General features: G+C 66.9%; 2 protein-coding genes across 2 annotated transcripts; both read right to left on the bottom strand.

Moving 5' to 3' along the window:
* Window positions 1–278: 278 nt before the first annotated feature.
* Window positions 279–5,276, bottom strand: Vgf (VGF nerve growth factor inducible). Its single transcript, XM_021664081.2, has 6 exons — window positions 5,057–5,276; window positions 4,753–4,984; window positions 4,023–4,429; window positions 3,061–3,114; window positions 2,372–2,983; window positions 279–2,203 (listed from the first exon to the last, which is right to left on the bottom strand). Exons 1-6 carry the CDS (start codon window positions 5,066–5,068, stop codon window positions 725–727), a joined length of 2,796 nt encoding a protein of 931 aa, XP_021519756.2. The 5' UTR covers window positions 5,069–5,276; the 3' UTR covers window positions 279–724.
* Window positions 5,277–20,998: 15,722 nt separating this feature from the next.
* On the bottom strand, window positions 20,999–23,773 carry LOC132648082 (2-acylglycerol O-acyltransferase 2-like). Its single transcript, XM_060368576.1, is given in 6 exon segments — window positions 20,999–21,348; window positions 22,288–22,413; window positions 22,416–22,465; window positions 22,849–23,020; window positions 23,135–23,380; window positions 23,434–23,773. Coding segments are annotated over 6 exon segments (1,086 nt in total). The 3' UTR covers window positions 20,999–21,196.
* Window positions 23,774–25,087: the final 1,314 nt, after the last annotated feature.

Genomic DNA, 25,087 nt, shown 5'->3' with positions numbered 1-25,087 from the left:
GCCTGGCTCAGACATGGGGGGGGACAGCGGCCCAGCCCCAGGCTCAGAGGCGGGGACATGACTGTACTTCTGGCACAAAGCAGACGTGGAAACAGTCTTGTTTATCACATTTATTTGCTTTGTGGGCGTCGGAGCTGCGGGAGGGACCCTGGCATCACACTCGTGTGTCACACACGCGTTACCTCCCGGCCCGGCAGGGACCGCGGCCGCACTCCCCTCACCGCCCCTTGGGGAGGACGAGCAGGCCCAAGGGGACGGGTGAATGACGGAGAACAAAGTCCTAATAAAATAGTCACTTTTATTTCTTAGCAAAACTATTTCCTCCGTGAGGGGTATTTACAAAGAGAGGGGCGGGAGTGGGGCTCGCGGCGGCCGAGGCCGGGGCGGACATCACACGAGTGGCCGGAACCGGTTCCCGCGGGAGAGCGTGGGTGGGGCGGAGGCCCGGGGGGGGAAGCGGGGCTGGGGGGAGGCCGGGGGGGGGAGCCGCGACGGGGCGCGCGCCCGGGGAAGCGTGACAGGTCCCGAGCCCGGAGAGCCGGGGCGGGGCCTCGCGGGGCGGGGCCGGACGGCGGCCGAGGGCGGAGCCGGGGCCTCGGGGGCGGGGCCGGGCGGCAGCTGGGGGCGGGGCCGGGGCGCATGCAGGCGCTGGGAGGAGGGCGAGGCGGCACGGAGGGGGGCGTGGCGGCGCGCGGGGCGGGCGCGCGGGGCGGGGCCGGGGCGGTCACGGGCGGCGCAGCAGCACGTGCTCGATGTAATTCTCCATCTCCTCCTGCTCCTGCAGCCGGCGCTCCTCCGCGTCCGCCGCCTCCTGCGCGCGCCGGGCCTGCGCCTCGGGGTCGGGCCGGGGGCGCGCGGGGCCCAGCGCGTGGTGGAAGTGGCGGCGGCGCGGGGACGCTGCGGGCGGCAGCGTCCGCGGCCGGATGGAGTTGGGGAAGGGGCGCGGGGGACCCGCGGGCGCTGCCTCCTCCCGGTCCCACGGCGGCAGCACCTCGTTCCAGTCGGGCGTCTCGTCCCGCGCGGCGGCCGCGGGGGGTGCGGGGGGCGCGGGCGGCGGCGCGGGGGCGCGCGGGGGCGGCACCGGCTCGGGCGGCGCGTTCTTCTTCCGCTTCCGCTTCTCCTCCACCTCCTCGATGATGCTGACCACGTCGTCGGCGGGCAGGTGCAGCCGCGTGGACAGCTCGATGAGGCTGTCGATGGTCTGCGGGTCCATCTCGTCGTCGTCGTCGCCGCCCGCGTCACCCGCCGCCCGGCCGGGCGCCTCCTCCTGCGAGCGCTTGTCCTCCGCGCCGGCCTCGCCGTCCTCCTCCTCGGCGAACAGCAGCGCGTTCTGCCGCGCCCTCTCCGCCTCCTCGGCCTCCGCCTCCGCCTCGGCCGCCTCCGCGTCCTCCTCCTCCTCGGCCGCCGCCGCCGCGCCCCCGCCGCGCCGCTCCTCCCCGCCCTCCCGCGGCCCCGGGGCGCCGGGCTCGCGCGGCCGGCCGCCGCCCTGCAGCAGGTACTGGAGCAGCAGGTCGGAGGCCAGGTCGGCCAGCCGCTCCTCGCGCGCCGCCGCCTGCCGCGTGGCCTCGGCCCGCCGCCGGCCCGCCTGCACCTGCGCCAGCCCCTGCCGCAGCAGGCGCGCGCCGGGCTCGGGCAGCGGGGCCCCCGGCTCGGGCAGCGGGGCCGCCGCGCGGGGCTCGGGCTCGGCGAGCGGCGCGGCCTCGGGCACGCGCGCCTGGAACTCGCCCCACGACGCGCGCCACACGCGGCCCGGCCCCGGGCTGTCCAGGTCCACGCGGGTGAGCGTGTGCGTGCGCGCCTCGGCCTCCGCCGTCTCCCGCTGGCGCTCGGCGCCCGGGCTGAAGTCGCGAAGTTCCTGCAGCAGCGCCGCCAGCGCCTCCAGCTCCTCCGAGCGCGCCCCGGGGCCGCCGTCCGCCGCGGGCGCGGGGAGGCTGAGCGTCTGGCTGCGCACGGCCTCGGCGCGCGGGGCGGCGGCGGCTGGGGCGGACGGCGGCTCCGGCGCCCGCAGCAGCGCGGCGGCCAGCGCGCGCGGGTCCACGCCCGGGAAGAGCTCGCCGCGGGCCCGGGGCTCGGGGGCGTCCTCGGCCGCCCGCGCCGCGCGCTCAGCGCCGGGGGGCGCCGCTGCCGACCCCCGCAGGAGGAGGAGGCCCAGCAGGACGGGCGCCGGCCACGCGAGCGTCCTCATGACCGCCGGGCTGCGGGGCTGGAGGAGAGCGCCGTGAGGACCCGCCGCCGCGGGCCCGGGCTCCCGCAACCTCCCTCCCCGGCGGGCGCCCTCGTCCCTCCCGCCCACCCTCCCGGTCGCGGCGTGGGCGACCCCGTCAGGACGGAGCGCGGAGGCGCCCGGGGCCCGGGGACGCGGGGCATTTACCGGCGGGGCGGGGCGGGGACGGCGGGGTCCGCGGAGGCGCGGGGTCGGGCTCGGGCCGCCGGGCTGCGGGCTGCGCGGTGGCCGCGGCGCTCTGCTCCGGCTCCAGCACGCTGGACAGCGCCCGCGCCGCCGCCGCCTTATAAGGGGAGCGCGCGGGGTCACGTGGGCTGGCCCCGCCCCGCTGACGTCATGTTCATTCATGGGGAAGCGGGCGGGCGCGCGGAGGGCCCGGGCCGCGCGCCGATTGGACGAGCCGCGGGGCGCCCGGCCCGCGCCTGCGCGCTGGGGTCCTGAGCCGGAGGGGCGGGCGCCGGCCGGCTCCGGGACTTGAATGAATGAAGGAATGAATGAAGCGTCGGGGCGGGCGGGGCGGGGGCTATGAATGAATGCAGCGGGGACGAGGAGGAAGGACGAAGGAGTGAATGGAAGTGAATGGGAGGGCGTGCGGAGGCGGCGGGAGGGCGCTCCGGAGCCCCGGGGCGCGGCGCCCAGCGCGGGAGGGGCCGGCGCGGCCTGCGGGAGCGGAGGGCGGCCGGGGGCGACCACCCTGCAGAGGGTCCCCTCGGAGGGGCGGGGGAGCGCCCGGGGCCGCGTCCGCTCGCGACCCGCTGTCTGAGGGGTGGAGAAGGTGTGTCAGTCCTCGTGCCGCGGCCCCCGCCGTGCCCGTCAGGACGCCCTGCTGCGCCCACCTCTCCACAGCCCCGCCAAGGACGCTTGGAGGGCGAGGCCGGGGGCGGGGGAGGCTGTGGGGAGAGCAGGTGGGGAGGGAGAGGCCGTGGGGGTCAGCAGGCGGGGAGGGGGATGAGCAGGTGGGGAGGAGGGATGAGCAGGCGGGGAGGGGGCAGCAGGTGGAGAGGGATGGGGAAAGGGAGGCCGTGGGGGGCAGTAGGTAGGGAGGGGGAAGCAGGTGGGGAGGTTGAGGCCGGGTGGGGAGGGGAGGCCGTGAGGGAGCAGGTGGGGAGGGGGTGAACAGGTGGGGGTTGGGCAGGTGGGGGTGACCCTCTCTTCGCCGCTTACGGGGTGCGCCGCGGCGGGCGGGGACCCCCGGGCCCTCAGGCGCTCCCTCCCCGGGTTGGGGCTGGGGGCTCGGCAGCCCGAGGTTCCGGGAGTGGGGGCGATGACGCAGAGATTGCGCAGAAGCCGTCAGCCAGCCGGTCCGTTGCAGGGAGCCCGGGCGTGGGCGGGGGGGGGGGTGGGCGGAAATGGGGAGGGGGAGGGCGGGAGGCTGGGGGGCTGCGGTGCGGGCGGAGAGCCGGGCGGGGGCGGGGGGGCACGATGACACAGACTCAGGAACTGCGGACTCGCGCTGGGCGCAGTGACGCCCCCCACGCTGGAAGCCAGGTGCGGCCCGCAGCCTGCCCGCCCCGAGCCCGACCCTCCCCGTGCGCCCCTGCTCGAGCACGCGCACGGGGGCGCGCACACTCACACTCACACTTCCTCCCAACCGAGTGGCTTCTGCCTCCCGGCAGTGGCCTGACTTTCCCAGAAGAAACCCCAGCGGCTCTGCGGAGAGGACGGCGGGGGAGGGTAAGGGAGGGGGAGCGAGAGGCTCAGCGGGAAACAAAGAGGAGCCGTGAGGGCCGAGGTGACAGTGGGCGGCAGAGGGCCAGGACGCCCGCCCCCACGGAACCCCCTTCCCGCGCCCCCCCACCGTCCCCAGCCTGGTCCCCAGGAGCAGCCGGGAGGGGTCCCCCTCCCCCCTTGGGAGGAGGAATCGGAGGCCGATGGTTCCTGACAGCTGGGAGGGGGAGGGGCCCGGGGGTCCCCAAAGAGGGGCTGAGGGACGGGTTCCAGATCCATGAAGCCCGTGCCCGTGGGCGTGTCCGCACCAGCCGGCCGTCCTGTGCGCACGCCGTGCGGTTCTCTGCACAGAGGTGAGAGAGCCAGGGAGGAGGACAGGGCGGAAGAGGGAGGGAGGCCGGGGCAGGAGCCAGGGCGCCTGTTGCCTGCGGCCCGGCTGGGGTGAACTCGGCCGGGGCTGGCTGGGGTGAATTCGGCTGGCGTGAACTCGGCCGGGGCTGGCTGGGGTTCTGCCCTTCTTGTCTCTCGCCCCTTCACCTGTGAACCCCAGAGCAGTAAAGTCTCCTGGCTGGACCTCTGCAGCTTGCGGCTTCCTGGGTCCTCGGCTGAGCGGCTCCCAGCCTCCGTCCTCAGGGACCCGGGAAGCTGCTGACAGCTCCGTACGGGGTGGCCCGCCCCCTCGAGGCAAGGCCAGGCTCCCGGCGGCCTCTCTCGGGCCTCGAGTGGCCCAGGCTGGCCTCCCTCCCGGGGTCACTATCTGGAGATGTCCTTGAGCCCCCGATCCGGCCTCCCCTGCCACGTGCCAGGATCAGTTAGGCCACGCGGGCCTTGAACCCAGGGCTCCTGTGCCAGGCCTCTACCTGCTCCACGCCCAGCACCAACCACCTCTGCAGACTGGGCTGCTTTTGCACAGGAAAAGCTCAGGCCTGGGAGGAGGAGGCGAGAGACAGGCCAGGGCAGCCAGAGCCCTGCTGAGACCCGGGACCCCCATTTGCTGACGGCCGTGGTGGGACTTTCTCCCTGGCGCTGGGGTCTGAATCTCCTCACTCCCGGGTGGAGGCGGGAGGCTGAGCGGTGAAGGTCCGGCGGGGGCTGGGGAAGGGCACGGGGAGGTGAGGGAGCGGAGGAACAGCTCCCCGCTCCCCTCCCCCGCCGGTGACTCACCTCTGCAGCCATTCGCTTCGTCAGCCGTGGGGAGGGGGGCACCGGGGGGTCATCAGGAGCCGGTCCCCAGCTTTGAGCTAAGGGGGCGCTAACCCCCTGGAGACACGGGCCTGGAGCCCCTGGTGTCCAGCCCCACGCCAGCCCAGAGACGAGGGCTGGACGGGGTCAGGGCCGGGGACGCGTGTGGGTGAGGGGCTCGCTGTGACCTTCCCTCCCTCAGCCCCGCCCCCTCACAGGCCGCCCACCCCCTCCTGAGCGGGGAGGGGAGACCCAGCAAGCGGGGGAGGCCTCTGCCGCAGAGATGAGTCACCAAGACGAGAGACTGAGAGACAGCTACCTGAGAGACACGGAGGGGGCCGGGCCACGCGCACACACACAAGCACACCCCTCACACACAAACACCCCGCACACCCACACCGCACACAAAAACACACACACCCCTCATACACAAACACCCCCTGCACACAAACACACACACACACCCCTCACACACAAACACCCCCTGCACACATACACAAACACACGCACACACACTCCTCACACACACGAACACACCGCACACACAAACACACGCACAAGCCCACACACGCGCGCACACACACACACACACACACAGCCCGCTCCCAGCTTCTTGCTCTGCCCCTCCAGAACCCGCCGTCACGCCCCGCTGAGCCACACCCCCTTGACGCGGTCACACTCCCCTTGGCACAGCCCCGGTGTGGCCGCGAGGGCCCGAGGGCAGCGCTGCGCGCGGACAGCCCGACCCCTTTCAGGCGGTGGAGAGGGCCAGCACACGGCTCCAGAACCAGCCCAGCTCGGGGCGCGGGCAGCCCTGTCCTCGCGCAGGCACAGGCGCCGCCCTCGCTCACGCCCAGCGGGACGGACACTCGGGGCCCCGTTCCGGGGACGTGCAGGTTGGCGGCCCTAAACACGCCGACACCCCTGAGCACGCGCACACACGGTCATCGTGGGCACACTCCCACGAACACGGCCGCATCCCCGGCGCCCCCGCGTGGCAGGACCGAGGCCTGGGGGCCGGGGCCGTGCACCTCCTCCGCCCGCCTGTCACGAGCTGCACACCGGGCGGCCGGGGGGGTGGGGTGGGGGGTGCGGCCCGAGGCCAGGAGTCCAGCTGGGACTCGAACTCTCGGCTCTGGGCAGTGAGGCTGTTGGGAAGGTGCGCCAGTCCACCCCGCCCAGGCCCGCAGGGGCCCGGCCTTCCCGCATCCCTCCCGGCCTCTCCCTGGGCCTCCACTCGGGCTTAGCGGATGGAGGCGACGTGAGTGAGTCAGGGTATCTGGGTAAGAGGACCCCGCCATCTGGGTCCCCATGGAAACCGGCAGCCGGGCTGCTCGGGCCCAGGGGGGACGCTGAGGACGGGGCAGAGGTTGGAGCGGGGAGGGTCACAGCAGGACGGGTTGGGGTCCTGAAGGCCCTCTGGTCCTTCGTCCTCAGCAGCCTGGTGAGTAGGGAGGGTTTCCCAGCTGGGCAGGCGGCTGCCTTGACGAAACCTCTGGGTCCTGAGCATGGGCAGAAGGGCAGGAGGCTGGGGCGGGGCTGCGCCCTCTGGGTCCCACCCACACCCTCTCCTCAGGCTTCTTCAGGTTCTCCAGGCTGGGCGTGGCTCGCCCCTGGACGCCATCGCCAGCCCGGGCCGCTAGGGGCCTCCCCCGGCTGCCACCCCTCACTGTGCCGCACTGGACACTGTTAGGTTCCTAACAGGATCAACATCAGTTCTGAACTGGGTTAAAGGGTCCCAGCTGAGAGCTTCTGACGCCCAGAGCTAACCCTGGGGCACATCCCCAGCCCACAGTCCTTCCAGAGCAGACAAACCTCAGGGTGTGCCTGAACCAGGAGCCTCTAAGAAGGCCACAGGACTAACCGCCCCAGCCTAACCCGCACGTGACGAGGCAGGACCAGGGGTCTGGTGTCCCCCAGGTAGCCAGGCATGACCGTTTGCGGCCTTGGCGCCTAAAAACAGAACAGTCATCTTAAGGGTCCGCTCCCTAGAGACCCTCTCGCCCAATCCTGTAGCCACGGCTTGCGCTTCCCACTTGCGTGTTCTCCCTTTAAAAACCTCGCTCACCTGGAACGGGCCGATGGCCCCTTTGTCTCTGTAAAGGCAGCCACCAAGCTTGTAATAAAAGACCGTGTGTCTTGCAATGGACTCAATTCCTGTTGGTCATTTGGGGGCTTGTGAACTGGGTATTACATTTTGGAGGTCCCACCGAGATTCCGGGCCCTCAAAAGGCCCCAGGACTCTGACCCGGAGGGTCTTACACTGGCCGGTAAGTGCCCGTCCGCACCTTGGTCTTGGTCTCTGTCTTTGTGTGGTGTGCTGTGTTCTGTTCTGCCTCGGGGCATCTGTGTGAGCGTCTAGATGTGATTCAGACAGACTATTGAAATCACAGTCGCGAAGTGGGGGACGCATCCCCAACTTCCTCAGCCACCTAGCGCTCTGCGGCTTCTGGCAGAGGCCAGAGCGGGGATCTGAAGGTCTGTTCTGAGAAATCTTTTCAGGGTGAATACGGCTCTTCCCCAGGAAGGGACTCCTGACTCGTTCTGGGGGAGATTTTGGTAGAGGAAGCAAGACCCCAACGGCTCCTCGACTCCCCATGCCTGGTTTACCATAATGATGGGTGCCTGGTCACATCTTTGTTCTCAGACTCGGAGAAGATATTTTATCCATTTTTGTTTTCTTGCTGTGTTTCTTGTAGTTGTGAGTCTTTGTGTTTGCTGGACTGTGACGGACATTATAGCACAGACCACTTCCCACCCTCATGACTTGGTTATCACCCACTTCAAAGAGGTTAAAGCAAGCGCTAGCAATCTCTCCGTATGTGTAAAAAGGGGGAAATGGTTACTTATAGCAGCTCGGAATGGCTGACCTTCAGTGCCAAATGGCCACCAGAGGGCACTGTCCATCTGGCACCATTCTGCCATAGAGGATAAAGCATTTCAGACCAGGTTCCTTACGCAGCGGTCTGGGAGGATTTGTGGTGAACCCCCACCCTGGATCAAAGCTTCTCTCCCCCCTGCTAGCAATCCTCCTTTTACAGAGACTCCTTCGACAGACACGGATGCGGGCCCCACAACCACACTGGTCGGGGAGACCAGGACGCCTCCTCAGCCTCCTCGCCCCTCTACCCTGTCCTGCAGGGAAGCACACCAGAGGATGGGATTCTCCACCCCCACCCACGGCTTCCTCCTCCACCCCAGGGCCCGCCAGCACCGGCCCCAGAGCTGCCGCAGGCACTCAGCTCACGGCGACTTGATCTCCCCCAGCTCCTCAGCTAGAGTCATCCTCAGAAATTCCAGTCACTCACATGGGATCCAAGAGAAGGGCAGGTGCTGTGGCAATCCAAAGTAACTTTTAAAGACGTGTGTGAGGCCGGTGACGGCACTGTGGCTAATTTGAAGCCTGCCAGCCGACCAACGCCAGGAACACACCACCCCACCCGGGATCACGCCTCAGAGGTAAGAGACCTGGAGCCCACTGGGAGGTTGATCTTACAGAGGTCAGGCCTGGAAGATATGGATACAAGTATCTGTCAGTGCCCGTGGACAGCTTTGCGGGATGGACTGAGGCCTCCCACCAAGGACGAGACTGCTCAGGTGGTGGCCAAACGGAAGACATTCTACCCAGGTCTGGCTTCCCCGCCTGACAGGTCAGACAATGGGCCGGCTTTTGTGTCTAGGGTAGGTCAGAGCGCAGCCAAATGGATTGGGGCAGATTGGAAGCTACATTGTGCTTACAGACCCCAAAGTTCAGGCCAGGTAGAGAGGCTGAATAGGACATTAAAAGAGGCTGTAACTGAGTTGACCTTGGAGACTGGCGGTGACTGGGTGATCTCCTCCCCTTTGCCCTGTGGAGAGTTAGGATTCTCCCTGCCAATCCGGACTGACATCTTAAGCCTGATGCCGTCGCTGAGATAGATGAGGAGGACTTGATCCGCGTCAGAGCTACCCAGTGGGCTCATAAGCATGTTTGGCCTAACCCGCGTGCTCTCTGTGAGGCAGGCCTGGTCCCCGAACCCCACAAGTTCCGGCCTGGAGACTGGGTCTCCGAGAAGCAGTTCCGACAAAGCGCACTGGAGCCCCGGTGGAAGGGACCACACATGGTCCTGCTGACGACCCCGGCTGCCATCAAAGTGGACGGAACTGCAGCTTGGATTCCCTGCTCGGACGCTGGGTGGGCCAAGCCGTCAACCCCAGAAGACTCCCGCTGCCCAGGAATGCAAAGCTCACCAAACCCAGACCACCCCCACGTGTCAGGCTAGCCAAAGCCTCGCCATGGTCTTAGGCCTGCCAACAGCATGTCCTATGGCCTGGAACCCACAGGCCCCTGCAAACAGTAGCTGGGTCCCGAGGGAGTATGGTACAGTCTTAGCCGCAGCCTCCCGGGCAGCTCTCCCAAGCCATGGTTTCCCGAACTGAGTTTCAGTCTGGCTCGTCATGCCCTCAGGATCCCGCGCAAGGCGCTTTGCTGAGGAAGGAAAGGTCACGCCTATATGCGTGCTCCCCGCCGATCCCCCACGGCCGGGGAATCGGGGACCTCGCCGACTGACAGTGTGCAAAATGGGGTTGCGGGGATTTGCCACGAGCTGGGAACCGCGTGCATCTGGACTTGCAGGTTCACTAGGGACCCCAGCTGTGATGACTGCCCACATGCCAGGACGGGGATTTGCCCGACACCCTCTGACCCAACCCTGTAAGCAGCTACCGCTCTCCTCCCCAGCCGGCTGCAGGGCACACTTTGGGCTGCGGCCATGGAGGACGGGAAGGCACGGGGGATAGCACGCCTCGGGTTCCTCCTTCCTGGCATCACACCAAGAGCTGCTGGCCCTAACCCCGTCTTGCAGATCTCCCCTTGAGCCCGATTACTTCCAACGCTCCGAAGAGAACCTCCAAACCTCCACTCGCTCCTGCCCCCCAAATTAACCAAATTCCGAGGCCTTCCCAGGCGCTCGAGCCTGGCCCTCCCTGGGAATCAGTGCTTGGCACGTCCGTATTCCTGAACGGGACTCGCCCAGAATCCTGCTGGTCTTTAGGAGGCTGTGGCAGTCACTGGCAGGTGACAACCACCCCCTCGGGCCAGGACTTGCGTGGGGACGGCCCCTCACAGCCTTCAAAGCCTCTGCAAGGAGACCTTGCCGTAGGCGTGGGAGCGGTTCTTGTGGCGGTTCCCCCCCGGCCCGCCTACGGCCGGCTGCCCTCAGCCTCTTACTGGAACTAGTGCAGCTGGGACCCCGATAATTTACCGGGACAATGAAGAGCTCCTCAGCGCCCGGCTGACTGCACCAGAATCTCATACGAAATAGGAGGGACCCGTGACAGCTACAGCCACCAGCCACGCTAGCGGGGCCGTGGGACTCGGAGCAGCAGGAGCAGGAGCAGGCCTTCCTCCCTCGGCCCTCCAGGGCAGGCCTCCGACGCCGAGCAATCTACAGGCCGAGACACCCAAAGACAGGAGGGCGCTGTCGGGCCTCGAGCAGCGTGACGCCTTGGCAGAGGCCGTCCTCAGAGTCGGAGAGGACTGGACTCGTGTTTCAAGGGGGGCGGGGTGCAGCGCTCAAGGAAGAGGTCGCTTCTACGCCAATGGGTCAGGTGTGATGCGAGAGTCGCTGGCGAAAGTCGGGAAGGTTAGGACGGGGCGTAGGAGAGAGGCCCAGCCCGGCTGGTTTGAATCTTGGTTCAGCGCGTCTCCCTGGCTGACATCCTTGATATCCACTCTCTTAGGCCCTGTTCCTACTTACTGCTGGGCTTTGTCTGCGTGTCTGTGTGAGGCTGTCGGATCCCCTGGAACTGGAGTTACGGACAGTTGTGAGCTGCTGTGTGGGCGCTGGGAATTGTACCCAGGTCCTCTGGAAGAGCAGCCAGTGCTCTAACCACTGAGCCATCAATCCACCCCCTCAGTTCTTCCTTTTTGCAATAGGAGATCTGGTTTGAGACGGTTACAAAGCTGGCTCAAGGCGAGGGCTCAGGCAGGCCCAGGCCAAAGCTGAGCCATGTGCGTCCGGGTAGCGGCCTGGCTGGCTCCCCCCCCCCCCCCCCAGCTCCTCACACCCGGCCTGGGAGGGTGGCTCCAGGTCCTGCCAGGAGTCAAGGGATCCGGGCGGACGCTGAGCTAGAGCCAGAGAGGGCGTCTGCAGGGAGCCCACCCGCCTGGCCTGCACGCCTGCCCGTCCTCCCCTGCACGCCCGCCTGGCCTGCACGCCTGCCCGTCCTCCCCTGCACGCCTGCCCGTCCTCCCCTGCACACCCGCCTGGCCTGCACGCCTGCCCGTCCTCCCCTGCACGCCGCCGGCTGTGCTAACACCGTCCTCCCCTGCACGCCGCCGGCTGTGCTAACACCGTCCTCCCCTGCACGCCGCCGGCTGTGCTAACACCGTCCTCCCCTGCACGCCGCCGGCTGTGCTAACACCCGCCCTCCTCACTAACACTAACACACCCGACGGGGCGTCGCCCCCACGAGGGCAGAGCCGCGCCACGGGGCGTCTGGAGGAGGCGAGCACCTGACTTCCAGCCTCGGCCGGGGATGCCAGCAAGGGTGGAGGGCAGAGAGGACGCTCGGCGCGTCCAAGTGTGACAGAGAGCGCCGGAAGGGACGGGGCGGCACGGGGCGGGGCACACGCGCGGCACCGGTGGACCTGGGCCCTGCCGCGCTGGGCTCGGCGCTGGCTCCGGGAAGCCCGAGTCTGGCTCTGGCCCCGAGGAGCTGAGGGCGCCCGGGCCCGGGCAGCTGTGAGGTCGGGAGGTCCTGGAGCCCAGCTGAGTGCTGGCCGGGCAGCGTGGCGGGCGGCTCCTCCCGTGGACGTGTGAGTGTGTGTGTGTGTCTGTGTGTGTGTCTGTGTGTGTGTGTCTGTATGTGTGTGTGTCTGTGTGTGTCTGTCATGTGTGTGTCTGTGTGTGTGTCTGTCTGTGTGTGTGTCTGTCTGTGTGTGTGTCTGTCTGTGTGTGTGTGTCTGTGTGTGTGTGTCTCTGTGTGTGTGTCTCTGTGTGTGTGTGTGTCTGTATGTGTGTGTGTCTGTGTGTGTCTGTCATGTGTGTGTCTGTCTGTGTGTGTGTCTGTGTGTGTGTGTCTGTGTGTGTGTGTCTGTGTGTGTGTATGTCTGTGTGTGTCTGTGTGTGTGTATGTCTGTGTGTGTCTGTGTGTGTGTGTCTGTCTGTGTGTGTGTGTCTGTGTGTGTGTGTGTGTCTGTGTGTGTGTGTCTGTGTCTGTATGTGTGTGTGTCTGTGTGTGTCTGTCATGTGTGTGTCTGTCTGTGTGTGTGTGTGTTTGTGTGTGTGTCTGTGTGTGTGTCTGTGTGTGTGTGTCTGTGTGTGTGTGTGTCTGTGTGTGTGTGTCTGTCTGTGTGTGTGTGTCTGTGTGTGTGTGTCTGTGTGTGTGTGTCTGTGTGTGTGTCTGTGTCTGTGTGTGTGTGTGGCATTCTCCCGAGGGCCCAGTGTGGGAACTGGGTCTGGGCAGGTGTTGCTGTTGGGGTGCTTTTGAGGTCCTGCCGTGACGGGTGGCGGCTGTGCTGCTGCCGTGAGCTTAGTTGTGACAGGATCTTTGAGCAGTGTCCGCTGGGGGAGGGAAGGTCTCTCCACGCTGGTGTGAAGGTCCCGGCCATCGCGGTGGCGTCACCACGTCCGGGCTCAGCGGCGGTGGCTCGTGGTGAGGAGGCGAAGGGCAGCCGCTGCCCGGGGGGGGGTCCCTCCTGCTCACACCCGGGGCGCCTGTGAACACACCCTCGGGCCCGCGCCTCGCCATCTCTGCATCTCTGCGTCTCTGCATGTCCGGGAAACCTCCCTTCCTCTCCCCGCTTCTGGCTGTCGGCATTGTCGTGGCCGAGAAAGCCGTCAGCACGGCTGGTGGAGGTCTCGGCCGGAGGCAGCCTGAGGCGCCCCGCTTGCCTAGCTGGGCCCTGCAGGACGCGCTCCTGAGGCCGCTCCGTGCAGGGGAGGCCGGGTCGCCAGCCTGCGCCAGCCCCGGCGGTGGCAAAGGCTTCAGGCCTCCTGGAAGTCCGTGAGGGAATGGCTGGACAGGAATATTAGCTCCTTTTTTATTGTGACCGAAGGCCTGACTGGCAGGAGCGGGAAGGCCTGACTGGCAGGAGCGGGAAGGCCTGGCAGGAGCGGGAAGGCCTGGCTGGCAGGAGCGGGAAGGCCTGGCAGGAGCGGGAAGGCCTGACTGGCAGGAGCGGGAAGGCCTGGCTGGCAGGAGCGGGAAGGCCTGGCTGGCAGGAGCGGGAAGGCCTGGCTGGCAGGAGCGGGAAGGCCTGGCTGGCAGGAGCGGGAAGGCCTGGCTGGCAGGAGCGGGAAGGCCTGGCTGGCAGGAGCGGGAAGGCCTGGCTGGCAGGAGCGGGAAGGCCTGGCTGGCAGGAGCGGGAAGGCCTGGCAGGAGCGGGAAGGCCTGGCTGGCAGGAGCGGGAAGGCCTGGCTGGCAGGAGCGGGAAGGCCTGGCTGGCAGGAGCGGGAAGGCCTGGCTGGCAGGAGCGGGAAGGCCTGGCTGGCAGGAGCGGGAAGGCCTGGCAGGAGCGGGAAGGCCTGGCTGGCAGGAGCGGGAAGGCCTGGCAGGAGCAGCTGAGGAGGGAAGACTCCTGGCAGTTTGGAGTGACACAGGCTGTCTGGTGGAACCCGGGGGCTGCTGGTTGCGGCGTCTCTCCCTCAGGAAGCAGAGCGGGAAGGGATCTGCCCCTCCAGCGTCTTCAGTGACCCGCGCCTCCACCCCGCAGCTGTGACCAGGTCCCGGCAGCTGAGCTCAAGAGGAGCCGTCGCACAGCACGCTGCCCTCTCCAGGGGGACCCTCGCGACGCTCGCTCGCTCGCTCGCAATCCCAGCGTGGGAGGCAGAGGCAGGGGGTCTCCGCGCGGTCCGGGCCAGCGGGGGCCACGCGGAAAGACCCTGTCTAGGAAAAGCAGAGACAGGAGGCGAGCGGAGACCAAAGGGTTCAGCAGCCGGCACGCAGCCCGGAGCCTGGCGCAGGGCGGCACTTAGGGGCTGGCGTGGCCGCCGATGCCAGCTCGCTGGCGGCGTCTTTCTGTGAAGGACACCGGCTTCCAGCAAGCGTGGGGTGCGGCGAGGAAGAGAGGGGGGCGTCTGGGCTCAGGTAACGGAGGGATTGTTACCCAGCCAATCAGAGCAGCACCTCCTCCAGCTCACCACCCTCCTCCAGCTCACCACCCTCCTCCAGCTCTTCATCACCCTCCTCCAGCTCACCACCCTCCTCCAGCTCACCACCCTCCTCCAGCTCACCACCCTCCTCCAGCTCTTCACCACCCTCCTCCAGCTCACCACCCTCCTCCAGCTCTTCACCACCCTCCTCCAGCTCACCACCCTCCTCCAGCTCACCACCCTCCTCCAGCTCTTCACCACCCTCCTCCAGCTCACCACCCTCCTCCAGCTCTTCACCACCCTCCTCCAGCTCTTCACCACCCTCCTCCAGCTCTTCACCACCCTCCTCCAGCTCTTCACCACCCTCCTCCAGCTCTTCACCACCCTCCTCCAGCTCACCACCCTCCTCCAGCTCTTCACCACCCTCCTCCAGCTCTTCACCACCCTCCTCCAGCTCTTCACCACCCTCCTCCAGCTCTTCACCACCCTCCTCCAGCTCACCACCCTCCTCCAGCTCTTCACCACCCTCCTCCAGCTCACCACCCTCCTCCAGCTCTTCACCACCCTCCTCCAGCTCACCACCCTCCTCCAGCTCTTCACCACCCTCCTCCAGCTCTTCACCACCCTCCTCCAGCTCTTCACCCTCCCCTCCAGCTCACCACCCTCCTCCAGCTCTTCACCCTCCTCCAGCTCACCACCCTCCTCCAGCTCACCACCCTCCTCCAGCCCCCTCCCCCCAGCTCGGCCCAGGCGGGATCCTCAGATTCCGGGAGGCCTGGGGGAGGGCCGCAGCCTTGGGGAGCATTTCAGGACAGGGCCGAGCTGGAGTCACCTCGCGCTCCTTAGCTGCCGCTCTCATCGCTGCAGAAGATGGCTGGCACAGATCTGGGTGTTTGTCTGTTGTGCCAGGGTGTCTCTGTGTGGCCCTGGCTGTCCTGGACTCACTCTGTGGACCAGGCTGGCCTCGAACTCACAGATCTGCCTGCCTCTGCCTCCCGAGCGCTGGGACTAAAAGTGTCAGCCACCGCCCAGCGTACATACTAACCTTCATGCTTACCACATGCTAACCTTCATGCTTACCACATGCTAACCTTCATGCTTACCACATGCTAACCTTCATGCTTACCTCTTCAGACGTGCTTAAATATCCCCCCGTCTCCTTGTGTGTGCACGTGTGTGGGTATGTGTGTACCTGTGTGTGCTCCTGTGTGTGGGTATGTGTGTACAGGCACAGTGTGTATGTGGGAGTCAGAGGAGAACTTCCAACACTCAGTTCTCTTCTTCCATGGTTTGGGCTCTGGGGACTGATGTCAGGTGACCTGGTCTACAAAGAGAGTCCAGGACAGCCAGGGCAGTTAGAGAGAAACCCCGCCTCAAACAGACAAACAACACCCACAACCACAGCAGCAGCAACCACAGCAGCAGCAACCACAGCAGCAACAACCACAGCAGCAGCAACCACAGCAGCAGCAACCACAGCAGCAGCAACAACCACAGCAGCAACAACCACAGCAGCAGCAACCACAGCAGCAGCAACAACCACAGCAGCAACAACCACAGCAGCAGCAACCACAGCAGCAGCAACAACCACAGCAGCAACAACAGCAGCAGCAACAACCACAGCAGCAGCAACCACAGCAGCAGCAACCACAGCAGCAGCAACAACCACAGCAACAACAACAACCACAGCAGCAACAACAACCACAGCAGCAGCAACAACAGCAGCAGCAACAACCGCAGCAGCAACAACCACAGCAGCAACAACAGCAGCAGCAACAACCACAGCAGCAGCAACCACAGCAGCAGCAACAACAGCAGCAGCAACAACCACAGCAGCAGCAACCACAGCAACAGCAACAACCGCAGCAGCAACAACAGCAGCAGCAACCACAGCAGCAGCAACAACCACAGCAGCAACAACCACAGCAGCAACAACCACAGCAGCAACAACCACAGCAGCAACAACCACAGCAGCAGCAACAACCACAACAGCAACAACAACCACAGCAGCAGCAACAACCACAGCAGCAGCAACAACCACAGCAGCAGCAACAACCACAGCAGCAACAACAACCACAGCAGCAGCAACAACCACAGCAGCAACAACCACAACAGCAGCAGCAACAACCACAGAAACAACCACAACAGCAGCAACAACCACAGCAGCAACAACCACAGCAGCAGCTGTTTGGTTGTCAGTGGGGGGATGGAGCCGCCCAGCAGCTCTGGAACCCCGACGCGCCCCTCCGGGCCTCTGACCCGCACACAATCAGCGCGCTAACCCCCACAGTGGCCTTCTCAGGCTGAGGAGATGGCCCGTGTTCAGGGAGCCAATCAGACTTCTGGTTCGGCGGTTTATTTCCCGCACAGGCGGTTCACAAGCTGAGGTCTCCGAGGGAGCCCGGCCGCCTCGCTCTTCCCCCAGGGCCTCCCCGTGCTGGCCGCGTGTCCGTTTCCCCAGCCGCCCGGCAACTTTGGATTCAGGCTGTGTGCAAACAGCACGGGGCCCTGGGGCTCTGGTTGGCCCACCCATTGCCCCAGGCCAGTGTGCAGTCTCTGAGTGTGCGGTCTCTGAGTGTGTGATCTGAGTGTGCCATCTGCGTGTGGGGTCTCTGAGTGTGTGATCTGAGTGTGCCATCTGCGTGTGGGGTCTCTGAGTGTGCGATCTGAGTGTGCGATCTGAGTGTGCCATCTGAGTGTGCGATCTGAGTGTGCCATCTGAGTGTGCCATCTGAGTGTGCCATCTGAGTGTGCCATCTGCGTGTGGGGTCTCTGAGTGTGTGATCTGAGTGTGCCATCTGCGTGTGGGGTCTCTGAGTGTGTGATCTGAGTGTGCCATCTGCGTGTGGGGTCTCTGAGTGTGCGATCTGAGTGTGCGATCTGAGTGTGCCATCTGAGTGTGCCATCTGAGTGTGCGATCTGAGTGTGCGATCTGAGTGTGCCATCTGAGTGTGCCATCTGAGTGTGCCATCTGAGTGTGCCATCTGCGTGTGGGGGCTCTGGGGAGGGTCCGGGCGGAGGCCGGTGTGTGGGAACGAGGCGGCGCTGAGCTGCCCCTGCGGCTGGGGGCTGGTCTCAGACCCGGCCTCCTGCTCTGCGGGTCTCCAGGATGTGCAAGCTCAGCTCTCAGGAACCCGAGGCAGGAGGATTACACACTCAAGCGGCGTGAGATCCTGGCTGAAAAGCCGACTCCAAACGGTCCAAGCAGACAGAGCCGCTGGGCGGCGTCAGCCCCAGCTCTGCGGGCGGAGGCCGGGGGGTCTCTGCGAGTTAGAGCCGCGCTTGTGGCTGCCCCTCGCGCCCTCTGAGTCGCTCTGGCCGTCGGGAGCGTTTAAAGCAGACAGGGACCGTTTGCCTTGAAGGGACAGCACCGTCTGGCGGCCACGGGGAGCACCGCAGGGAGAGGAAGGGCTCCAGGGAGGGGAGGAGCTCAAGAGCGCATCTATGTGAGTGCTCCGGGGGCCACCAGGAAAGCTCACAGCGGGGAGGGGAGGGGGGAGGGGAGGGAAGGAGAGGGGAGGGGAGGGAGGAAGGGAGGGGAGAGGAGGGGAGAAGGGGAGGAAGGGAGAGGAGGAGGGGAGGGGAGGAATGGAGGGGAGGGGCGAGGGGAGGGGAGGGCCTTGGGCAGATTTCAGGTGTACCAAGGGAATGGGGCCCTGGGGAACTGCAGCCAGTGGGGTCAGCCTCCTGCTCCAAAGGCGGGGAGGGGGACCAGGTTCCCAGGATCCTGACAACACACACACACCCGGCCCTAGGGGGCGGCTGAGACACAGGACGGTTGGGCTAAGCTGGGAGCTCCAGGCGCTGTGACGCCGTCTGAAGGGAACAGGGCCCAGAGCAACAGAGGACGTTGGGTGTTCCCTAGCCTGGCCACCTGCACACACGCCCTCTCTCTCTCTCTCTCTCTCTCTCTCTCTCTCTCTCTCTCTCTCTCGCGCACACACACACACACACACACACACACACGCCAGGGAGGGTGCCAAGCTCCCACCTCGCCATCTTCCGTCCAGGGCCCCTCCAGCTCTGCTCTGCGCCTGCCGGCTCTGCGGGTTTGCTCTCTCCGTGTAGCCCTGGCTGTCCTGCACTCGCTCTGTAGCCCAGGCTGGCCTCGAACTCACAGGGATCTGCCTGCCTCTGCCCTTCCTACGGCCTCTAACACACACACACACACACACACACACACACACACACACACACACAGGAGAGAGGGAGAGAGAAAGAGGAGGAGAAAAGGAGCTGTGTGCGGCTCGCGCTGAGAACACTCAGGCGCGGAGGGCAGAAGCTGTGGAGGAGGACGCGGGTCTGGAAAGAGCAGAGAAACGCACAGCTGGACGCCAGGGGTGTGGGTGGGCTCCAGCCCGCTGAGACACACCTAGATGGGCACGTTTGCACTGCTGTGTTATGTCCGTCTGTGTGACCTATACACACGAGCGCACACGTATGCACCCGAGATGGACCGTCTAGACCTTCGGGGCCAGCACTCGGCTCGTCCCCAGCCCGGCATCCGCCGCGGTCACCCCACGCCATCAGAGCGGCAGGACGGAGGGGTAGGGGCGGCCCAGCCACAGGAGGCCCCCGGCCTGCTCTCGAGAGCCGGGCACTTAGGCGGGAGGCTCTGAGTGCGGGTCTGCACACGGAGTCCAGGACAGCCAGGGCCACACAGGGAGACCCCGCCTCAAAAAGCCAAAATAAACAGATAGATAAAGAGTTCTGGCTGGCGACCTGGAGAGGGAAGCCATCTCTGTGGCGTTTCCAGGTTCCCCACGTCCTCATCCACCCGGACCCAGAGAGGTGGGCCGGGGTGACAGGGGGATGGATGTGCTCCCTGGGGCTGAGATGATGGGGTGATGTGCTCCCTGGGGCCGGGATGATGGGAGGATGTGCTCCCTGGGGCCGGGGTGATGGGGTGATGTGCTCCCTGGGGCCGGGAGGATGGGAGGATGTGCTCCCTGGGGCTGGGGTGACGGGAGGACGGACGGACGCGCTCCCTGGGAAAACCTTGTGGACCAGGGCAAGGTTAGGCCCTTGAAGGCTCGTGAGGACGGGCGGGCGTGGAAGCCCCGTGTAGCCCGGCACACGAGTGGGGAGGACTCCCTGGAGCAAGCTGGCGAGCCAGGACAGCGCAGGGGCGTGTGGGTGTGCTCTGCCTGTGACCCTCGGTGGCGGCCGAGGAGCAGTGAGGGGGTCGACCTCAGGCAGGTGTCCACGTGCAGTGCCACAGGGGCGCACGTGAGACGCCCAGCTCCACCCAGCACGCTCACACACCAAAGCACACGCGTGCACAAACAGACAGCGGAGGGATTCTTTAGCGACCTGGTCCCTGTCCAGGGCTTGGGTAGGTGCCAGTCCAGGCCCGGACACACCAAGGTGAGAGAAGGAGCAGCGCAGGGAGACCAGCAGGGGGAGGCCTGTGGGAAGGAAGGAAGGAGGCCTGTGGGAAGGAAGGAGGCCTGTGGGAAGGAAGGAAGGAAGGAGGCCTGTGGGAAGGAAGGAGGCCTGTGGGAAGGAAGGAAGGAGGCCTGTGGGAAGGAAGGAGGCCTGTGGGAAGGAAGGAAGGAAGGAGGCCTGTGGGAAGGAAGGAAGGAGGCCTGTGGGAAGGAAGGAAGGAAGGAGGCCTGTGGGAAGGAAGGAAGGAGGCCTGTGGGAAGGAAGGAGGCCTGCGGGAAGGAAGGAGGCCTGTGGGAAGGAAGGAGGCCTGTGGGAAGGAAGGAGGCCTGTGGGAAGGAAGGAAGGAGGCCTGTGGGAAGGAAGGAAGGAAGGAGGCCTGTGGGAAGGAAGGAGGCCTGTGGGAAGGAAGGAAGGAGGCCTGTGGGAAGGAAGGAGGCCTGCGGGAAGGAAGGAGGCCTGTGGGAAGGAAGGAGGCCTGTGGGAAGGAAGGAGGCCTGTGGGAAGGAAGGAGGCCTGTGGGAAGGAAGGAAGGAAGGAGGCCTGTGGGAAGGAAGGAGGCCTGCGGGAAGGAAGGAGGCCTGTGGGAAGGAAGGAGGCCTGTGGGAAGGAAGGAGGCCTGTGGGAAGGAAGGAGGCCTGTGGGAAGGAAGGAAGGAAGGAGGCCTGTGGGAAGGAAGGAGGCCTGCGGGAAGGAAGGAGGCCTGTGGGAAGGAAGGAGGCCTGCGGGAAGGAAGGAGGCCTGTGGGAAGGAAGGAGGCCTGTGGGAAGGAAGGAGGCCTGTGGGAAGGAAGGAAGGAGGCCTGTGGGAAGGAAGGAAGGAAGGAGGCCTGTGGGAAGGAAGGAGGCCTGTGGGAAGGAAGGAAGGAGGCCTGTGGGAAGGAAGGAGGCCTGTGGGAAGGAAGGTGGCCTGCCCTCCCCCCCGCCGGCCCCCCTGGCCCTTCCTGTGCGGACCCACACAGTAGGTCCCCTCCTGGGCTCCCTCGTCTATGCCCGCGAGAGCAGTGACCCCACGTTGGAGGGCGCCCGTCCCTTCCAGCTTCTGAGGTGGCCGCCGCCCGCTCTCCCCGCCAGGCCTCCAGGTCGGGGAGTGGGGGAGGTCGGGGTCACCCCACCAGGCGCGACCGCCTCAGAGCCCTGTGGCTCCTCCTGGCTGATCTCTGACCCTCCTCGGCCAGGGAGTCCGGGCGGGTTGCTGGGCGAGCATGGCGTGGCGAGAGCGGTCGGGAAAGGACGGCACCGTCCTCGCCGGTGACCGCGGCATCACGGTCTCGGGTGTGGGGGGACCTTGACACAGGCGCCCGCAGAGCAGCGAGGCCACACGTCCCCAGGAGGGTCAGGGCTACCGCAGGGGACAACGAGGCCTGCCCGAGACTCTCCCTGCCCCGAGCGTGTACCAACACACCACACACCACACACCAACACACCACAGACTACACACCACACACCACAGACCACACACCAACACATCAACACTCAATACACATCACATCAACATACCACACACCAACACACCATACACACCAACACACATCAACACATCACACACCACAGAGCACAGAGCACAGACCACAGAGCACACACCACACACCACAGAGCACAGAGCACAGAGCACACGCCACCTGCTGTCCGGCCTTTACTCCCCCGCCCAGCGGCCACTCCTAGGTGAGGACAAGGTGCTGGACGGCAGGGACGCCATAGCGGGTCTTGTGCGCCTCGAACAGCTGCGTGAGCCGCTGCACGTACAGCCGGTGCAGCTGGTCCACCTGCTCCTGGCTGGGCCGCGGGCTGCGCTGCACGGGGATGGGGGCCACTGCGGACGGGGGAGAGGACGCCGGTGAGCGGGGTCGGCCTCAACCCGGGGGGGGGGGGGGGAGGGAGGAGCCCGGGAGAGGAGAGGAGCCCCGGGAGGGGGGGGAAGAGCCCGGGGAGGGGTGAGGAGCCCCGGGAGGGGGGAGGAGCCTGGGGGAAGGGGGAGGAGCCCGGGGAGGGGGGAAGAGCCCGGGGAGGGGTGAGGAGCCCCGGGAGGGGGGAGGAGCCCCGGGAGGGGGGAGGAGCCCGGGGAGGGGTGAGGAGCCCCGGGAGGGGGGAGGAGCCCCGGGAGGGGGGAGGAGCCCCGGGAGGGGGGAGGAGCCTGGGGGAAGGGGGAGGAGCCCGGGGAGGGGGGGGAAGAGCCCGGGGAGGGGTGAGGAGCCCCGGGAGGGGGGAGGAGCCCGAGGAAGGGGGAGGAGCCCCAGGAGGGGGAGGAGCCCCAGGAGGGGGAGGAGCCTGGGGGAAGGGGGAGGAGCCCGGGGGAGGGAGGAGTCCCGGGGAGAGGACGCCGGTGAGAGGGGTCGGCCTCAACCCGGGGTGGGGGGTGGGGGGGGAGGAGTCCCGGGGAGGGGGGAGGAACCCGGGGAGGGGAGGAGCCCCAGGAGGGGGGAGGAGCCCGGGGGAAGGGGGAGGAGCCCCGGGGAGGGAAGAGAAGCCTGGGGTGGAGGAGGAGCCCGGGTTTGGGAGGATCCCGGGGGAGAGGAGAGGAGCCTCAGGAGGGGGGAGGAGCCCCAGGAGGGGGAAGAGGAGCCTGGGGTGGGGGAGGAGCCCGAGTGGGGGAGGAGACCGGGGGCGAGGAGCCCCAGGAGGGGGGAGGAGCCTGGGGGGAGGGGGGAGAAGCCCGGGGGAAGGGGGAGGAGCCCCGGGGAGAGGAGCCTCAGGAGGGGGGAGGAGTTCAGGAGGGGGGGAGCCCGGGTGGGGGAGGAGCGGTGCTGCTCACCCACGGTGTGGATGGGCGCGCGGAAGGGCATGGGCAGGCCCAGGCGGCCGTGGAAGACCGGCAGGGACAGGGTCAGCCTCCTCTGCAGCCCCTCCTGCGCCCTCCGCAGCCAGGAGCCCGGCGGCACTGCCGGAAGAGGTCATTCTCCCCGAAGGAGAAGACGGGCACGAGAGAGGCCCTGAGGAGCAGGGACGCGGTGAGGCTGCCGGGCCGCGGGCAGCCCGAGGGCACACCCCGCTGTGGGCACACCCCGCCGTGGGCACACCCCCCCCGCCGCGGGCACACCCCCCGCTGTGGGCACACACCCCCCGCCGCGGGCACACACCCCCGCCGCGGGCACACCCCCCCGCCGTGGGCACACCCCCCCGCCGTGGGCACACCCCCCCGCCGTGGGCACACCCCGCCGTGGGCACCCCCGCTGTGGGCACACCCCGCCGTGGGCACACCCCCCCCCGCCGTGGGCACACCCCGCCGTGGGCACCCCCGCTGTGGGCACACCCCGCTGTGGGCACACCCCCCCGCCACTGTGGGCACACCCCCTTCGCCACGCCCGCTCCTCACCCGTGTTGCAGTGACAACTTAATGAACCCTTTCTGGTTCTGGAGCCGCAAAGTTGAGGCCCCAGGCTTTGCCTCCAAAACCTCCAGGGCCCCCACAGTCACCACGGCCCCCCGGCCCCCCTCGGGCCGGGACAGCAGGTAGGCGGCACTGGCCTTGTCCGAGGAGACCAAACCTGGGTGGAGAGCGGGGGGGGGGGGACGGGGGGGCGGTGAGCCGGGGCCGCAGTGGCCTCCTCCCTCCCTACCGAGGGGCCGAGCCGGGCCGCAGTGGCCTCCTCCCTCCCTACCGCTGGTCATGATGTAGTCCCGGAAGAGAGGGATCTCGAACCAGCACGGCAGCATCAGCAGGTGCGGCCTGAGGCCGGGAAGAGGCGGGAGAAGCCCGTGGCAGAAGTTGCTGAAGGCCCCGACGGCCAGCAGCCCGTGGGGGCGGAAACCGAAAAGGTAGTTCTGGGTGGGGTCCAGCTCGGCCGTCTTCACCAGCTGGGGAGAGGCGGAGAGTGCCCCCTTCCCGGCCAGGCCCGCGCCGGCTCACCGTGACGGGAAAGTAGTCTCGGAAGTTCGTCCAGACGGCCCAGCCGCGCACCCAGGCCGACCGGCGGCCGCTCCGGGGCGTGTGCCTGTCTCCCCAGAGCCAGAGCAGGTAGAGGACCACCGGGGCCCAGGCCCGGCCCAGGGAGGCCGCGACCACCGCCGCCAGGCACAGCTGGGCCGCAGGAGGGGGCGGCCGGGAGCCTCGGCGGCCGCAGGAGGGGGCGGCCGGGAGCCTCGGCGGCCGCAGGACGAGACGGACGGGAGCCTCGGCGGCCGCAGGAGGGGGCGGCCGGGAGCCTCGGCCTCCGGGCCCAGCTCCTCCCCGGCCCACAGCGAGGGCGGCTCCCGGTCTGCACAGAGCCGCCGCCCCGGTAAGTACAGCAATTAAACATCCTTCTGGGGACCCCAGATGTTGACGGCCTCCCGCCCCGCAGGTCCCCCAGCCCGGGAGGAAGCCCTGGCTGCTTTCGGGACCCAGGACGCCCTCCCCGGCCCTGCGATCGCGGGGAGGGACGCCAGCGGCCAGCCCGCCCGGGCCTCACCGAGCGCCAGGAAGGAACAGACCCACTGCAGCACGGCCAGCGCCTGCAGACTCCGCCGCAGGGGGCTGGCCGAGGCCTCCATGCTCCCGAGGCTCCTCTTCCTCAGCGCTCCGACTTTGACCCCTGGCCGGCCCTACTCGGACCAGCACAGCGGGCCACGTGGGCAGCGGACTGCGGACGGGGCAGAGGGAGCTCCCTTTTCCGGAGCTTGCAGAAGAGGACCAACAGAGCAGAGGGGACGGGTGGGCGTGGCCGGGAGCCGAGGGCCCGTGTTGAACCCAGCAGCCGTGGGGCCTCAAGTTCCTGCGGGTAAACTGAGGCGGAGAGCTGAGATGAACGTTACAAGAACAAGCTAGAAAACCCCATAGCCGGCCGGGCGCGCGCACGCCTGTGATCCCAGCACCCGGGGAGGCAGAGGCAGGCGGATCTCCGTGAGTTCGAGGCCAGTCTGGTCTACAGAGGGCCTCAGGACTGCCAGGGCTGTCCTGTCTTGAAAAACAAAACAAAACAAGCAAGAAGAAGAAGAAAAAGAGGCTCAGGTAATTGCTGAGTTCCAGGCCAATGAGAGACCTTGTCTCCAAAACCAAGAGAGCAACTCAGGATGCCATCTGGAGTTGACCTGCGCGCATACACGCATACACACTCACTCACACACTCACGGGGAAAGGCCACCACCAGACTCCCACCTGCCCCAGCTCTCAGCCGTGACATGTGCCACGTAGACACAGGAGGTCGGGGACGCCTCCTGACGTGCCGTTTATGTGTGGTCAGGCGCTCGGAGCGGGGCTGTCTGTAGATGCGGATGTGAAATTCACCCAGTGCCCTGCGAGTGAACCCCGACCCAGGCTGCCGTGAAAATCCCCGTAAGCCCACTGGCCCAGCAACCAGCCTTCGATGGATGTTTCTTTAGTCTTCGCTGCCCATTTCCTCAAGGCCCGCTTTTGAGACAGCATTTCACAGCGCCCCGGCCGGCATGAGCCTCGCTGCGTTGATCTGCAGTGACGGGTTATTCTGGCTTCTCTTGGTGCTAGGATAGAACTCGGGACTCCCAGCATGCTGGGCACATGGCCGGCGCCTGAGCCACGCTCCCAGCCCCGAGTTGCCCTTTCTAGCTGGAATGATGAGAGTCTCCAGGAATGGCTACCAGTGCCAGCATGCAGGCGG

Source organism: Meriones unguiculatus, chromosome 15, assembly GCF_030254825.1.
Source record: "Meriones unguiculatus strain TT.TT164.6M chromosome 15, Bangor_MerUng_6.1, whole genome shotgun sequence".
Lineage (NCBI taxonomy): Eukaryota > Metazoa > Chordata > Mammalia > Rodentia > Muridae > Meriones > Meriones unguiculatus.
Note: the sequence above shows the minus strand (reverse complement) of the source record. Positions and strands in the feature narration are given on the sequence as shown.

What these genes read in the sequence shown, in the direction of transcription:
- Vgf (XM_021664081.2), bottom strand. An exon ending in TGGTGCTGGGCGTGGAGCAG is followed by an intron (nt 4,430 to 4,752) that starts GTAGAGGCCTGG and finishes TGGGGTTCACAG; the next exon opens with GTGAAGGGGCGAGAGACAAG. An exon ending in CTTGGCGGGGCTGTGGAGAG is followed by an intron (nt 2,984 to 3,060) that starts GTGGGCGCAGCA and finishes TCCACCCCTCAG; the next exon opens with ACAGCGGGTCGCGAGCGGAC.